The sequence below is a fragment of the Opisthocomus hoazin genome, chromosome 30 (assembly GCF_030867145.1).
Source record: "Opisthocomus hoazin isolate bOpiHoa1 chromosome 30, bOpiHoa1.hap1, whole genome shotgun sequence".
Taxonomy (NCBI): Eukaryota; Metazoa; Chordata; class Aves; order Opisthocomiformes; family Opisthocomidae; genus Opisthocomus; species Opisthocomus hoazin.
Window position 1 is genome coordinate 3,227,656 of NC_134443.1, and position 15,181 is coordinate 3,242,836.

At 60.4% G+C, this 15,181-nt stretch overlaps 6 protein-coding genes across 8 annotated transcripts; 3 read left to right on the top strand and 3 right to left on the bottom strand.

Moving 5' to 3' along the window:
• Positions 1-628: 628 nt before the first annotated feature.
• On the top strand, positions 629-1,459 carry LOC142365015 (scale keratin-like). The gene is made up of 2 exons (XM_075445371.1): positions 629-697; positions 1,079-1,459. Exon 2 carries the CDS (start codon positions 1,094-1,096, stop codon positions 1,457-1,459), a length of 366 nt encoding a protein of 121 aa, XP_075301486.1. The 5' UTR covers positions 629-697; positions 1,079-1,093.
• Positions 1,460-3,903: 2,444 nt separating this feature from the next.
• Positions 3,904-4,269, bottom strand: LOC142365008 (scale keratin-like). Its single transcript, XM_075445361.1, has one exon. The coding sequence runs from the start codon at positions 4,267-4,269 to the stop codon at positions 3,904-3,906; it is 366 nt and encodes a 121-aa protein (XP_075301476.1).
• Positions 4,270-5,620: 1,351 nt separating this feature from the next.
• On the top strand, positions 5,621-6,452 carry LOC142365014 (scale keratin-like). 2 transcript variants are annotated; one of them, XM_075445369.1, is made up of 2 exons: positions 5,621-5,683; positions 6,066-6,452. In XM_075445369.1, the coding sequence occupies exon 2, from the start codon at positions 6,087-6,089 to the stop codon at positions 6,450-6,452; it is 366 nt and encodes a 121-aa protein (XP_075301484.1). In that variant the 5' UTR covers positions 5,621-5,683; positions 6,066-6,086. The 2 variants fall into 2 exon arrangements, with proteins under 2 accessions (XP_075301484.1, XP_075301485.1); XM_075445370.1 differs by having other exon boundaries at positions 5,623-5,691; positions 6,072-6,452.
• Positions 6,453-8,892: 2,440 nt separating this feature from the next.
• Positions 8,893-9,258, bottom strand: LOC142365007 (scale keratin-like). Its single transcript, XM_075445360.1, has one exon. It carries the CDS (start codon positions 9,256-9,258, stop codon positions 8,893-8,895), a length of 366 nt encoding a protein of 121 aa, XP_075301475.1.
• A 1,353-nt stretch (positions 9,259-10,611) lies between these two features.
• LOC142365005 (scale keratin-like) lies at positions 10,612-11,443 on the top strand. 2 transcript variants are annotated; one of them, XM_075445355.1, is made up of 2 exons: positions 10,612-10,674; positions 11,057-11,443. In XM_075445355.1, exon 2 carries the CDS (start codon positions 11,078-11,080, stop codon positions 11,441-11,443), a length of 366 nt encoding a protein of 121 aa, XP_075301470.1. In that variant the 5' UTR covers positions 10,612-10,674; positions 11,057-11,077. The 2 variants fall into 2 exon arrangements, with proteins under 2 accessions (XP_075301470.1, XP_075301471.1); XM_075445356.1 differs by having other exon boundaries at positions 10,614-10,682; positions 11,063-11,443.
• A 2,443-nt stretch (positions 11,444-13,886) lies between these two features.
• On the bottom strand, positions 13,887-14,407 carry LOC142365009 (scale keratin-like). Its single transcript, XM_075445363.1, has 2 exons — positions 14,383-14,407; positions 13,887-14,292 (listed from the first exon to the last, which is right to left on the bottom strand). Exon 2 carries the CDS (start codon positions 14,250-14,252, stop codon positions 13,887-13,889), a length of 366 nt encoding a protein of 121 aa, XP_075301478.1. The 5' UTR covers positions 14,253-14,292; positions 14,383-14,407.
• Between the last annotated feature and the right edge of the window lie 774 nt (positions 14,408-15,181).

Here is a 15,181-nt window from a genome sequence, read left to right on the forward strand (position 1 = left end):
GCCTTCCTGCATGCCCCTCGGGGAAGAGCTCAGCAGTCTTTCTCCCATATTCTTGCAGAGGTCAATGGCCAACGCCTGCAGGCGGATGGAGACCAGCTCCTTTGGGCTGGGGAGTGATGCATCTTGCTGAGCAGGCAGGGCCCGAGAGGAATGCCTTGGATTTGCCATTTCACAATCTCGCTCTTCTATAAATAACAGCCACCCAACATGAGTCCTGTGGTCGCTGGTGTGCTTGAGGCCATTACAAGCCCACCTTCTTTGCCAACACTATGACCGCGGTCTTCCCTGTGGCTCGGCAAAGAAGGCATGGGGCTGCCCCAACATGGAGCACTGGACGAAGAGCTATGGCACGCAGGACGCTTGCAGTCAGCCTTTGTCACGCTGCATGCCCTCTGACACACGGAGATAATCAAAAGACAGTGGGGCTCTTGTGGCCCATGAGGTGTCAGCTGGCAAGCGTCCGAGCGGGGTAATTGCAGGCGCTGATAGAGCGGGTTGGGTCTGGCAAGGACATGGCATCAGCAAAACAGCCCCGTGCCACGCAGGGAGGAGGCAGGGGCTCGGCCACTGCAGAGCACGTGCCCCCAGCACAGCCAGCTCCTCCCCACGCTTGCCGGCCCAGCATAAAAGCGCTGCCCTCGGCCAGCACTGGCATCCACTGCTCCTGCCTCACTCTGCTCAGCAAAAGGGTAGGTGGGTGCCTGGGGGACTCTGCCTCCCGTGGCAAGGGCCGGCGTGGGGCCTGGCTGGCCAGGACAGCTCTGCCGGCAGCGGGCGTGCTGGCAGCAGCCTTGGCAGGCTGAGCCACGTTGGCAGGAGGAAGGGTCCCTGTGGCCAGAGCACGCAGAGCCAGGCCCCGCACAGGCTCTCGGGGAGGGCTTGTGTGGCCTCTGTGTGTGGAGAGCAGGGCACTGAGGGGGGCTGGCTGGGCAAGGGGCAAGGGGCAGGCAGCGTGGGCAAGGTGGTCAATATGGCCCGTTACAGCTTCAGGGCAGCCCTGCCAACAGGGCACCGCATGGCTGCGGCATCTCCTCCTCGCCGATCACATCTTCTTTGGATCCTTTTGTTTCAGGCTCAGCTCTCTCACGCAAAGATGTCTTGCTACGACCTGTGCCCACCCAAGACCAGCGTTGCTGTCCCACAGCCCATCGCTGAGAGCTGCAACGAGCTGTGTGCCCGGCAGTGTCCCGACTCCTCAGCCTTCATCCAGCCACCGCCTGTGGTCGTCACCTTCCCCGGCCCCATCCTCAGCTCCTTCCCCCAGCAAGCCGTGGTGGGCTCGTCCGGAGCACCGGCCTTTGGAGGCTCCCTGGGGCTGGGGGGCCTCTACGGTGCTGGTGCCACGCAGGGCTCGGGGGGCCTCTGCACCTTTGGCAGACCCTATGCTTCTCCTGCCTACAGCCCTTGTGCCTTGCCCCGCTACAGCAAGAAGCTGTGGGACACCTGTGGGCCCTGCTAAACACAACATGGAAGCCCAAGCAGCCCCTGGGCCACCTCAGCCCCACGCCTCCTCTCCTTTTTCCTTGCCTTCCCTTCTCTCCATGACACCTCCTGTCCTCTTTGCTCCTGCCCATTCCCAGATGCGTGACTCCATCATCCTGCCACAGGGCACTTGCTTGTCTCTGGGACAGCCACCGCCTGGAAGAAGCCTGAAGGAACGCCTCTCTCAAAGCCCGCGGTGACAACCTGCCTGCCTCTGCCCTGTGTGTCTTTCTCTGCTGCAATAAAACAATCCTGCATCCAACGCCTGCCTCTCCAGCTTTTCTTTCTAAGTTGAGCCTGGACTGCAGCCTTCCCTTGCCCTGCCATGGCAAACACCACCCAGGCCAGTGCAGGGTGTCAGCCCCAGCAGAGCCAGGCTGAGCTGCCTCGGGGGAGACCCCACAGCCCTGACAGCTCTGGCCACACACAGTCCCGCGGCTGAGCTCCCAGGACCCTGCCTGAATGCAGGCTGCTCCCCTGCCTGCAGGACATGCCAGCTGGGGGCCTCTGCAGACCTCCAGGCTCCCTGTACATGTGCGTGGCTGCCCCAGGGGCTGGGAGCCAGCCAGGGGCAATGGCTGCTGTGACTGCTGCCCCTTTGTGCCTCTGTGGCTCTGCTAAAGGTCTTGTGGGAGAAAGCAAAGGGGACAATTCCCTTTCCTCTTCCTTATCTTGTTCCATTCCCCTGCTCTTTCCTCTTGTTCTTGCCTGCTCCCTCCTTCTTCTCCCCCTTCTTCTCTTCTTCCTCTTCCCTTCCCTATTCTTATTCAGTGTCCAAATTCCATTCCATTTCCCACTGCCTTCCCCTCCCCTCTGCCCTTCCCTCTTCTCATTCCCTTTCATTTTCCCCTTCATAACCCCAGCACAGACCAACACACTCCATGCTACTCAGTTCTCTGCCGCAAATACAAAATCACAGAAATCACAGCCTGACTGTTGTGGCAGCAGCCTTTGCATCTTCTCAGGCTGCACCCTCAAACACGGTCACCCAGAGCGGGCTGCCCAGCACCATGTCCAGACAGTTTTTGCCCATCTCCAAGGACAGAGACTCCATAACCTCCCAGGGCAATCTCTCCCAGTGCTCTGACAACCTCACTGCTCAGAAGAGGTTTGGGATGTTGAGGTGAATCCTCCGGTGTTGCAGCTGGTGCCCATGGCCTCTTGTCCTGGCACTGGACACCACCAAAAAGAGCCTGGCTCCATCTTCTTCATGCCTTCCCTTCACACCTGTGTGCACATTGAGGAGTCCCACTGAGCCTCCTCAGAGCCAGGAGGAGCAGTCCCAGCTCCCTCAGGCTCTCCCCACAGGACACATGCTCCCTGTGCATTCTGCATCCATGTGTGGTCCTGTACAGGACTCTCTCCAGCAGCCCCACAGCTCTCATGTGCTGGGAGCCCAGCGGGGGACACAGCACTGCAGGGCTGGCTTCCCCAGTGCTGAGTGGTGTCCAGGGATCCCCTCCCTCCACCTCCTGCCCCCATTCTACCCTATACAGCCCAGAACACCTCTGCATGCCCTTGCCCAAAGGCACACTGCTGCTCCTGCTCACCTTGGTGTCCCCCAGCATCCTCAGGGCCTTTCCTGACAAGATGCTCTCCAGCAATTGCCAGCCATGTCCCAAGCTCAGGCTTGAGTACTGGCTCCTCTCCAGCCTCCTCTGTGCAGATGCCTGGAGATGCTGCTGTGCTTCTGCAGACCTGAGGGAACTCTGGGGACTGGTGCTGCTCCCAAGCTGAGAAGAACAGGCAAAAGAGCACTGCCAGAGCCTGTCCTGCTCCCTGCCCTTTCCCCAGCTGCTGCAAGTCCCACCAAAAGGCTCTGTCTACCCTCTGCCCTGCCTGCATCCTCCCTCTCCAGACACTGCCCACTCTCACCTGGCCTGGGCATCTCAGGAGCACCATTTGCCCTTCCACAATGGACAGTCACTAAGCACCCAGGCTCTTTCTGCCTTGGGAGAAAGAGGGAAGGAGACAGCACTTGGATGCAGGAAAGCTTTATTGTGCCCAGAGGGGCAGGAGAGACTCTCAGAGAGAGCAGTGGTCAAGACCCAGAGATGCTGGTTGTCACATGTTGTGGGAAGCAGAGGGATCTTCTCCAGAGTATAGCTTCTCACTCCAGATGCCCTCTAGGTGCAGCATTCCAGATCACAAGCACATGGTCCACCAGCCTCACAGGAACTTATGGGTCCTTCTTCCACCTTGTCCAACAGCCTGGGGGAGAGGGAAGGGGAAGAGAGCAGCAGGTAGGAGAAGAGGAAAGGGAGGGGCTGAGGGTGTGCAGCACTGGCATTTGCCCAGGCGCTGAGTGGGACTGGGGATGCTCAGCATTCCTCGGTGCCCCATGGCCACCAGCTCAGCCCAGTTTGGGTGCTGGGGGTGTTGGTGTGTGGACTGAGGTCAGGGCCTTTGTCTGGGCTGCATTTAGCAGGGCCCACAGGTGTCCCACAGCTTCCTGCTGTAGCGGGGCAAGGCACAAGGGCTGTAGGCAGGAGAAGCATAGGGTCTGCCAAAGGTGCAGAGGCCCCCCGAGCCCTGCGTGGCACCAGCACCGTAGAGGCCCCCCAGTCCCAGGGAGCCTCCAAAGGCCGGTGCTCCGGAAGAGCCCACCACGGCTTGCTGGGGGAAGGAGCTGAGGATGGGGCCGGGGAAGGTGACGACCACAGGCGGTGGCTGGATGAAGGCTGAGGAGTCGGGACACTGCCGGGCACACAGCTCGTTGCAGCTCTCAGCGATGGGCTGTGGGACAGCAACGCTGGTCTTGGGTGGGCACAGGTCGTAGCAAGACATCTTTGCGCAGGATCAGACGGAGCTCTGCAAGAGGACAGAGATGGCAACGGAGCAGCAGAGGGGAGCACCTGAGGCACAAGGGCCTGGGGCAGCACAAGACCACCAAGCAGAGAAGAGTTCACAGACTTACCCTGTTCCCCAAGGAGAAGGCAGCCACTGCACTGCTTGGCAGAGCCTGGCAGAGGCAGAGCTTTTATACTGACCCCCATTGCTCAGCACCACCTGGCCAATCTGCAGAGCCACCACTCCCTCCTGCTGATGAGGACAGGGCTGTCTGGCTCCTGCCCCGCCCTGACTCAGCATCCCCTCCTTGGAAGCAGCACATGCCACTTCAGAGGCTTTCCTCCCCTTTCTGCTTAGTGGGCTAAATGGCAGCAGGCATCTCCCTGCTGGAGGGGTGCACGGCAGGTGAGGTCCGTGCTTCAGAAGCCGCTCGCTGCCTGCCTTGTGCTCTGCCCGCGGGAGACGTCTGTGCCTTGTGCTCACAGCCAGGCTGTGCTGGGAGCAGAGCTGCCATTGAGCAGAGGCAGGGCCAGGCAGCCAGCTGGGATCTTCTGTGGTTGTGCATTCAGATGGGCATCCCAGCTCCCCACTACCCCAAAGGCAGCCCCTGCTCAGCACCGTCCACCAACAACGGGGCTCCTGGGATATTTGCAAGGAACCGGTGGGGCTGGCACAGGGCTGGCTCGAAACTGTGCTGCCTGAACCCAAGTGGAGGTCTGTGCGCCTTCCTGCATGCCCCTCGGGAAAGAGCTCAGCAGTCTTTCTCCCATATTCTTGCAGAGGTCAATGGCCAACGCCTGCAGGCGGATGGAGACCAGCTCCTTTGGGCTGGGGAGTGATGCATCTTGCTGAGCAGGCAGGGCCCGAGAGGAGTGCCTTGGATTTGCCATTTCACAACCTCGCTCTTCTATAAATAACAGCCACCCAACATGAGTCCTGTGGTCGCTGGTGTGCTTGAGGCCATTACAAGCCCACCTTCTTTGCCAACACTATGACCGCGGTCTTCCCTGTGGCTCGGCAAAGAAGGCATGGGGCTGCCCCAACATGGAGCACTGGACGAAGAGCTATGGCACGCAGGACGCTTGCAGTCAGCCTTTGTCAGGCTGCGTGCCCTCTGACACACGGAGATAATGAAAAGACAGTGGGGCTCTTGTGGCCCATGAGGTGTCAGCTGGCAAGCGTCCGAGCGGGGTAATTGCAGGCGCTGATAGAACGGGTTGGGTCTGGCAAGGACATGGCATCAGCAAAACAGCCCCATGCCACGCAGGGAGGAGGCAGGGGCTCGGCCACTGCAGAGCACGTGCCCCCAGCACAGCCAGCTCCTCCCCACGCTTGCCGGCCCAGCATAAAAGCGCTGCCCTCGGCCAGCACTGGCATCCACTGCTCCTGCCTCGCTCTGCTCAGCAAAAGGGTAGGTGGGTGCCTGGGGGACTCTGCCGCCCGTGGCAAGGGCCGGCGTGGGGCCTGGCTGGCCAGGACAGCTCTGCCGGCAGCGGGCGTGCTGGCAGCCGCCTTGGCAGGCTGAGCCACGTTGGCAGGAGGAAGGGTCCCTGTGGCCAGAGCACGCAGAGCCAGGCCCCGCACAGGCTCTCGGGGAGGGCTTGTGTGGCCTCTGTGTGTGGAGAGCAGGGCACTGAGGGGGGCTGGCTGGGCAAGGGCAAGGGGCAGGCAGCATGGGCAAGGTGGTCAATATGGCCCGTTACAGCTTCAGGGCAGACCTGCCAACAGGGCACCGCATGGCTGCGGCATCTCCTCCTCGCCGATCACATCTTCTTTGGATCCGTTTGTTTCAGGCTCAGCTCTCTCACGCAAAGATGTCTTGCTACGACCTGTGCCCACCCAAGACCAGCGTTGCTGTCCCACAGCCCATCGCTGAGAGCTGCAACGAGCTGTGTGCCCGGCAGTGTCCCGACTCCTCAGCCTTCATCCAGCCACCGCCTGTGGTCGTCACCTTCCCCGGCCCCATCCTCAGCTCCTTCCCCCAGCAAGCCGTGGTGGGCTCGTCCGGAGCACCGGCCTTTGGAGGCTCCCTGGGGCTGGGGGGCCTCTACGGAGCTGGTGCCACACTGGGCTCGGGGGGCCTCTGCACCTTTGGCAGACCCTATGCTTCTCCTGCCTACAGCCCTTGTGCCTTGCCCCGCTACAGCAAGAAGCTGTGGGACACCTGTGGGCCCTGCTAAACACAACATGGAAGCCCAAGCAGCCCCTGGGCCACCTCAGCCCCACGCCTCCTCTCCTTTTTCCTTGCCTTCCCTTCTCTCCATGACACCTCCTGTCCTCTTTGCTCCTGCCCATTCCCAGATGCGTGACTCCATCATCCTGCCACAGGGCACTTGCTTGTCTCTGGGACAGCCACCGCCTGGAAGAAGCCTGAAGGAACGCCTCTCTCAAAGCCCGCGGTGACAACTTGCCTGCCTCTGCCCTCTGTGTCTTTCTCTGCTGCAATAAAACAATCCTGCATCCAACGCCTGCCTCTCCAGCTTTTCTTTCTAAGTTGAGCCTGGACTGCAGCCTTCCTTCACCCTGCCATGGCAAACACCACCCAGGCCAGTGCAGGGTGTCAGCCCCAGCAGAGCCAGGCTGAGCTGCCTCGGGGGAGACCCCACAGCCCTGACAGCTCTGGCCACACACAGTCCCGCGGCCGAGCTCCCAGGGCCCTGCCTGAATGCAGGCTGCTCCCCTGCCTGCAGGACATGCCAGCTGGGGGCCTCTGCAGACCTCCAGGCTCCCTGTACACGTGCGTGGCTGCCCCAGAGGCTGGGAGCCAGCCAGGGGCAATGGCTGCTGCGGCTGCTGCCCTTTTGTGCCTCTGTGGCTCTGCTAAAGGTCTTGTGGGAGAAAGCAAAGGGGACGATTCCCTTTCCTCTTCCTTATCTTGTTCCCTTCCTCTGCTCTTTCCTCTTGTTCTTGCCTGCTCCCTCCTTCTTCCCCCCCTTCTTCTCTTCTTCCTCTTCCCTTTTCTTATTCTAGCATCCAATTTCCATTCCATTTCCCGCTGCCTTCCCCTCCCCTCTGCCCTTCCCTCTTCTCATTCCCTTTCATTTTCCCCTTCATAACCCCAGCACAGACTAACACACTCCATGCTACTCAGTTCTCTGCCGCAAATACAAAATCACAGAAATCACAGCCTGACTGTTGTGGCAGCAGCCTTTGCATCTTCTCAGGCTGCACCCTCAAACACGGTCACCCAGAGCGGGCTGCCCAGCACCATGTCCAGACAGTTTTTGCCCATCTCCAAGGACAGAGACTCCATAACCTCCCAGGGCAATCTCTACCAGTGCTCCGTCAGCCTCACTGCTCAGAAGAGGTTTGGGATGTTGAGGTGAATCCTCCGGTGTTGCAGCTGGTGCCCATGGCCTCTTGTCCTGGCACTGGACGCCTTCAAAAAGAGCCTGGCTCCATCTTCTTCATGCCTTCCCTTCACACCTGTGTGCACATTGAGGAGTCCCACTGAGCCTCCTCAGAGCCAGGAGGAGCAGTCCCAGCTCCCTCAGGCTCTCCCCACAGGACACATGCTCCCTGTGCATTCTGCATCCATGTGTGGTCCTGTACAGGACTCTCTCCAGCAGCCCCACAGCTCTCATGTGCTGGGAGCCCAGCGGGGGACACAGCACTGCAGGGCTGGCTTCCCCAGTGCTGAGTGGTGTCCAGGGATCCCCTCCCTCCACCTCCTGCCCCCATTCTACCTCATACAGCCCAGAACACCTCTGCATGCCCTTGCCCAAAGGCACACTGCTGCTCCTGCTCACCTTGGTGTCCCCCAGCATCCTCAGGGCCTTTCCTGACAAGATGCTCTCCAGCAATTGCCAGCCATGTCCCAAGCTCAGGCTTGAGTACTGGCTCCTCTCCAGCCTCCTCTGTGCAGATGCCTGGAGATGCTGCTGTGCTTCTGCAGACCTGAGGGAACTCTTGGGACTGGTGCTGCTCCCAAGCTGAGAAGAACAGGCAAAAGAGCACTGCCAGAGCCTGTCCTGCTCCCTGCCCTTTCCCCAGCTGCTGCAAGTCCCACCAAAAGGCTCTGTCTACCCTCTGCCCTGCCTGCATCCTCCCTCTCCAGACACTGCCCACTCTCACCTGGCCTGGGCATCTCAGGAGCAGCATTTGCCCTTCCACAACAGACAGTCACTAAGCACCCAGGCTCTTTCTGACTTGGGAGAAAGAGGGAAGGAGACAGCACTTGGATGCAGGAAAGCTTTATTGTGCCCAGAGGGGCAGGAGAGACTCTCAGAGAGAGCAGTGGTCAAGACCCAGAGATGCTGGTTGTCACATGTTGTGGGAAGCAGAGGGATCTTCTCCAGAGTATAGCTTCTCACTCCAGATGCCCTCTAGGTGCAGAATTCCAGATCACAAGCACATGGTCCACCAGCCTCACAGGAACTTATGGGTCCTTCTTCCACCTTGTCCAACAGCCTGGGGGAGAGGGAAGGGGAAGAGAGCAGCAGGTAGGAGAAGAGGAAAGGGAGGGGCTGAGGGTGTGCAGCACTGGCATTTGCCCAGGCGCTGAGTGGGACTGGGGATGCTCAGCATTCCTCGGTGCCCCATGGCCACCAGCTCAGCCCAGTTTGGGTGCTGGGGGTGTTGGTGTGTGGACTGAGGTCAGGGCCTTTGTCTGGGCTGCATTTAGCAGGGCCCACAGGTGTCCCACAGCTTCCTGCTGTAGCGGGGCAAGGCACAAGGGCTGTAGGCAGGAGAAGCATAGGGTCTGCCAAAGGTGCAGAGGCCCCCCGAGCCCAGCGTGGCACCAGCACCGTAGAGGCCCCCCAGTCCCAGGGAGCCTCCAAAGGCCGGTGCTCCGGAAGAGCCCACCACGGCTTGCTGGGGGAAGGAGCTGAGGATGGGGCCGGGGAAGGTGACGACCACAGGCGGTGGCTGGATGAAGGCTGAGGAGTCGGGACACTGCCGGGCACACAGCTCGTTGCAGCTCTCAGCGATGGGCTGTGGGACAGCAACGCTGGTCTTGGGTGGGCACAGGTCGTAGCAAGACATCTTTGCGCAGGATCAGACGGAGCTCTGCAAGAGGACAGAGATGGCAACGGAGCAGCAGAGGGGAGCCACCTGAGGCACAAGGGCCTGGGGCAGGACAAGGCCACCAAGAAGAGAAGAGCTCACAGACTTACCCTGTTCCCCAAGGAGAAGGCAGCCACTGCACTGCTTGGCAGAGCCTGGCAGAGGCAGAGCTTTTATACTGACCCCCATTGCTCAGCACCACCTGGGCCAATCTGCAGAGCCACCACTCCCTCCTGCTGATGAGGACAGGCCTGTCTGGCTCCTGCCCCGCCCTGACTCAGCATCCCCTCCTTGGAAGCAGCACATGCCACTTCAGAGGCTTTCCTCCCCTTTCTGCTTAGTGGGCTAAATGGCAGCAGGCATCTCCCTGCTGGAGGTGTGCATGGCAGGTGAGGTCCATGCTTCAGAAGCCGCTCACTGCCTGTCTTGTGCTCTGCCCACGGGAGACATCTGTGCCTTGTGCTCACAGCCAGGCTGTGCTGGGAGCAGAGCTGCCATTGAGCAGAGGCAGGGCCAGGCAGCCAGCTGGGATCTTCTGTGATTGTGCATTCAGATGGGCATCCCAGCTCCCCACTACCCCAAAGGCAGCCCCTGCTCAGCACCGTCCACCAACAATGGGGCTCCTGGGATATTTGCAAGGAACCGGTGGGGCTGGCACAGGGCTGGCTCGAAACTGTGCTGCCTGAACCCAAGTGGAGGTCTGTGCGCCTTCCTGCATGCCCCTCGGGGAAGAGCTCAGCAGTCTTTCTCCCATATTCTTGCAGAGGTCAATGGCCAACGCCTGCAGGCGGATGGAGACCAGCTCCTTTGGGCTGGGGAGTGATGCATCTTGCTGAGCAGGCAGGGCCCGAGAGGAATGCCTTGGATTTGCTATTTCACAATCTCGCTCTTCTATAAATAACAGCCACCCAACATGAGTCCTGTGGTCGCTGGTGTGCTTGAGGCCATTACAAGCCCACCTTCTTTGCCAACACTATGACCGCGGTCTTCCCTGTGGCTCGGCAAAGAAGGCATGGGGCTGCCCCAACATGGAGCACTGGACGAAGAGCTATGGCACGCAGGACGCTTGCAGTCAGCCTTTGTCAGGCTGCATGCCCTCTGACACACGGAGATAATGAAAAGACAGTGGGGCTCTTGTGGCCCATGAGGTGTCAGCTGGCAAGCGTCCGAGCGGGGTAATTGCAGGCGCTGATAGAGCGGGTTGGGTCTGGCAAGGACATGGCATCAGCAAAACAGCCCCGTGCCACGCAGGGAGGAGGCAGGGGCTCGGCCACTGCAGAGCACGTGCCCCCAGCACAGCCAGCTCCTCCCCACGCTTGCCGGCCCAGCATAAAAGCGCTGCCCTCGGCCAGCACTGGCATCCACTGCTCCTGCCTCGCTCTGCTCAGCAAAAGGGTAGGTGGGTGCCTGGGGGACTCTGCCGCCCGTGGCAAGGGCCGGCGTGGGGCCTGGCTGGCCAGGACAGCTCTGCCGGCAGCGGGCGTGCTGGCAGCAGCCTTGGCAGGCTGAGCCACGTGGGCAGGAGGAAGGGTCCCTGTGGCCAGAGCACGCAGAGCCAGGCCCCGCACAGGCTCTCGGGGAGGGCTTGTGTGGCCTCTGTGTGTGAAGAGCAGGGCACTGAGGGAGGCTGGCTGGGCAAGGGCAAGGGGCAGGCAGCGTGGGCAAGGTGGTCAATATGGCCCGTTACAGCTTCAGGGCAGCCCTGCCAACAGGGCACCGCATGGCTGCGGCATCTCCTCCTCGCCGATCACATCTTCTTTGGATCCTTTTGTTTCAGGCTCAGCTCTCTCACGCAAAGATGTCTTGCTACGACCTGTGCCCACCCAAGACCAGCGTTGCTGTCCCACAGCCCATCGCTGACAGCTGCAACGAGCTGTGTGCCCGGCAGTGTCCCGACTCCTCAGCCTTCATCCAGCCACCGCCTGTGGTCGTCACCTTCCCCGGCCCCATCCTCAGCTCCTTCCCCCAGCAAGCCGTGGTGGGCTCGTCCGGAGCACCGGCCTTTGGAGGCTCCCTGGGGCTGGGGGGCCTCTACGGTGCTGGTGCCACACTGGGCTCGGGGGGCCTCTGCACCTTTGGCAGACCCTATGCTTCTCCTGCCTACAGCCCTTGTGCCTTGCCCCGCTACAGCAAGAAGCTGTGGGACACCTGTGGGCCCTGCTAAACACAACATGGAAGCCCAAGCAGCCCCTGGGCCACCTCAGCCCCACGCCTCCTCTCCTTTTTCCTTGCCTTCCCTTCTCTCCATGACACCTCCTGTCCTCTTTGCTCCTGCCCATTCCCAGATGCGTGACTCCATCATCCTGCCACAGGGCACTTGCTTGTCTCTGGGACAGCCACCGCCTGGAAGAAGCCTGAAGGAACGCCTCTCTCAAAGCCCGCGGTGACAACCTGCCTGCCTCTGCCCTGTGTGTCTTTCTCTGCTGCAATAAAACAATCCTGCATCCAACGCCTGCCTCTCCAGCTTTTCTTTCTAAGTTGAGCCTGGACTGCAGCCTTCCTTCACCCTGCCATGGCAAACACCACCCAGGCCAGTGCAGGGTGTCAGCCCCAGCAGAGCCAGGCTGAGCTGCCTCGGGGGAGACCCCACAGCCCTGACAGCTCTGGCCACACACAGTCCCGCGGCCGAGCTCCCAGGGCCCTGCCTGAATGCAGGCTGCTCCCCTGCCTGCAGGACATGCCAGCTGGGGGCCTCTGCAGACCTCCAGGCTCCCTGTACACGTGCGTGGCTGCCCCAGAGGCTGGGAGCCAGCCAGGGGCAATGGCTGCTGTTACTGCTACCCCTTTGTGCCTCTGTGGCTCTGCTAAAGGTCTTGTGGGAGAAAGCAAAGGGGACAATTCCCTTTCCTCTTCCTTAGCTTGTTCCCTTCCTCTGCTCTTTCCTCTTGTTCTTGCCTGCTCCCTCCTTCTTCTCCCCCTTCTTCTCTTCTTCCTCTTCCCTTTTCTTATTCTAGCATCCAATTTCCATTCCATTTCCCGCTGCCTTCCCCTCCCCTCTGCCCTTCCCTCTTCTCATTCCCTTTCATTTTCCCCTTCATAACCCCAGCACAGACTAACACACTCCATGCTACTCAGTTCTCTGCCGCAAATACAAAATCACAGAAATCACAGCCTGACTGTTGTGGCAGCAGCCTTTGCATCTTCTCAGGCTGCACCCTCAAACACGGTCACCCAGAGCGGGCTGCCCAGCACCATGTCCAGACAGTTTTTGCCCATCTCCAAGGACAGAGACTCCATAACCTCCCAGGGCAATCTCTCCCAGTGCTCTGACAACCTCACTGCTCAGAAGAGGTTTGCGAAGTTGAGGTGAATCCTCCGGTGTTGCAGCTGGTGCCCATGGCCTCTTGTCCTGGCACTGGAAACCACCACCAAAAAGAGCCTGGCTCCATCTTCTTCATGCCTTCCCTTCACACCTGTGTGCACATTGAGGAGTCCCACTGAGCCTCCTCAGAGCCAGGAGGAGCAGTCCCAGCTCCCTCAGGCTCTCCCCACAGGACACATGCTCCCTGTGCATTCTGCATCCATGTGTGGTCCTGTACAGGACTCTCTCCAGCAGCCCCACAGCTCTCATGTGCTGGGAGCCCAGCGGGGGACACAGCACTGCAGGGCTGGCTTCCCCAGTGCTGAGTGGTGTCCAGGGATTACCTCCCTCCACCTCCTGCCCCCATTCTACCCTATACAGCCCAGAACACCTCTGCATGCCCTTGCCCAAAGGCACACTGCTGCTCCTGCTCACCTTGGTGTCCCCCAGCATCCTCAGGGCCTTTCCTGACAAGATGCTCTCCAGCAATTGCCAGCCATGTCCCAAGCTCAGGCTTGAGTACTGGCTCCTCTCCAGCCTCCTCTGTGCAGATGCCTGGAGATGCTGCTGTGCTTCTGCAGACCTGAGGGAACTCTGGGGACTGGTGCTGCTCCCAAGCTGAGAAGAACAGGCAAAAGAGCACTGCCAGAGCCTGTCCTGCTCCCTGCCCTTTCCCCAGCTGCTGCAAGTCCCACCAAAAGGCTCTGTCTACCCTCTACCCTGCCTGCATCCTCCCTCTCTAGACACTGCCTACTCTCACCTGGCCTGGGCATCTCAGGAGCAGCATTTGCCCTTCCACAACGGACAGTCACTAAGCACCCAGGCTCTTTCTGCCTTGGGAGAAAGAGGGAAGGAGACAGCACTTGGATGCAGAAAAGCTTTATTGTGCCCAGAGGGGCAGGAGAGACTCTCAGAGAGAGCAGTCGTCAAGACCCAGAGACGCTGGTTGTCACATGTTGTGGGAAGCAGAGGGATCTTCTCCAGAGTATAGCTTCTCACTCCAGACGCCCTCTAGGTGCAGAATTCAAGATCACAAGCACATGGTCCACCAGCCTCACAGGAACTTATGGGTCCTTCTTCCACCTTGTCCAACAGCCTGGGGGAGAGGGAAGGGGAAGAGAGCAGCAGGTAGGAGAAGAGGAAAGGGAGGGGCTGAGGGTGTGCAGCACTGGCATTTGCCCAGGCGCTGAGTGGGGCTGGGGATGCTCAGCATTCCTCGGTGCCCCATGGCCACCAGCTCAGCCCAGTTTGGGTGCTGGGGGTGTTGGTGTGTGGGCTGAGGTCAGGGCCTTTGTCTGGGCTGCATTTAGCAGGGCCCACAGGTGTCCCACAGCTTCCTGCTGTAGCGGGGCAAGGCACAAGGGCTGTAGGCAGGAGAAGCATAGGGTCTGCCAAAGGTGCAGAGGCCCCCCGAGCCCTGCGTGGCACCAGCACCGTAGAGGCCCCCCAGCCCCAGGGAGCCTCCAAAGGCCGGTGCTTCGGAAGAGCCCACCACGGCTTGCTGGGGGAAGGAGCTGAGGATGGGGCCGGGGAAGGTGACGACCACAGGCGGTGGCTGGATGAAGGCTGAGGAGTCGGGACACTGCCGGGCACACAGCTCGTTGCAGCTCTCAGCGATGGGCTGTGGGACAGCTACGCTGGTCTTGGGTGGGCACAGGTCGTAGCAAGACATCTTTGCGCAGGATCAGACGGAGCTCTGCAAGAGGACAGAGGTGGCAACGGAGCAGCAGAGGGGAGCACCTGAGGCACAAGGGCCTGGGGCAGGACAAGGCCACCAAGAAGAGAAGAGCTCACAGACTTACCCTGTTCCCCAAGGAGAAGGCAGCCACTGCACTGCTTGGCAGAGCCTGGCAGAGGCAGAGCTTTTATACTGGCCCCCCATTGCTCAGCACCACCTGGGCCAATCTGCAGAGCCACCACTCCCTCCTGCTGATGAAGACAGGGCTGTCTGGCTCCTGCCCCGCCCTGACTCAGCATCCCCTCCTTGGAAGCAGCACATGCCACTTCAGAGGCTTTCCTCCCCTTTCTGCTTAGTGGGCTAAATGGCAGCAGGCATCTCCCTGCTGGAGGTGTGCACGGCAGGTGAGGTCCGTGCTTCAGAAGCCACTCGCTGCCTGCCTTGTGCTCTGCCCGCGGGAGATGTCTGTGCCTTGTGCTCACAGCCAGGCTGTGCTGGGAGCAGAGCTGCCATTGAGCAGAGGCAGGGCCAGGCAGCCAGCTGGGATCTTCTGTGGTTGTGCATTCAGATGGGCATCCCAGCTCCCCACTACCCCAAAGGAAGCCCCTGCTCAGCACCGTCCACCAACAATGGGGCTCCTGGGATATTTGCAAGGAACCGGTGGGGCTGGCACAGGGCTGGCTCGAAACTGTGCTGCCTGAACCCAAGTGGAGGTCTGTGCGCCTTCCTGCATGCCCCTCGGGGAAGAGCTCAGCAGTCTTTCTCCCATATTCTTGCAGAGGTCAATGGCCAACGCCTGCAGGTGGATGGAGACCAGCTCCTTTGGACTGGGGAGTGATGCATCTTGCTGAGCAGGCAGGGCCCGAGAGGAATGCCTTGGATTTGCTATTTCACAATCTCGCTCTTCTATAAATAACAGCCAC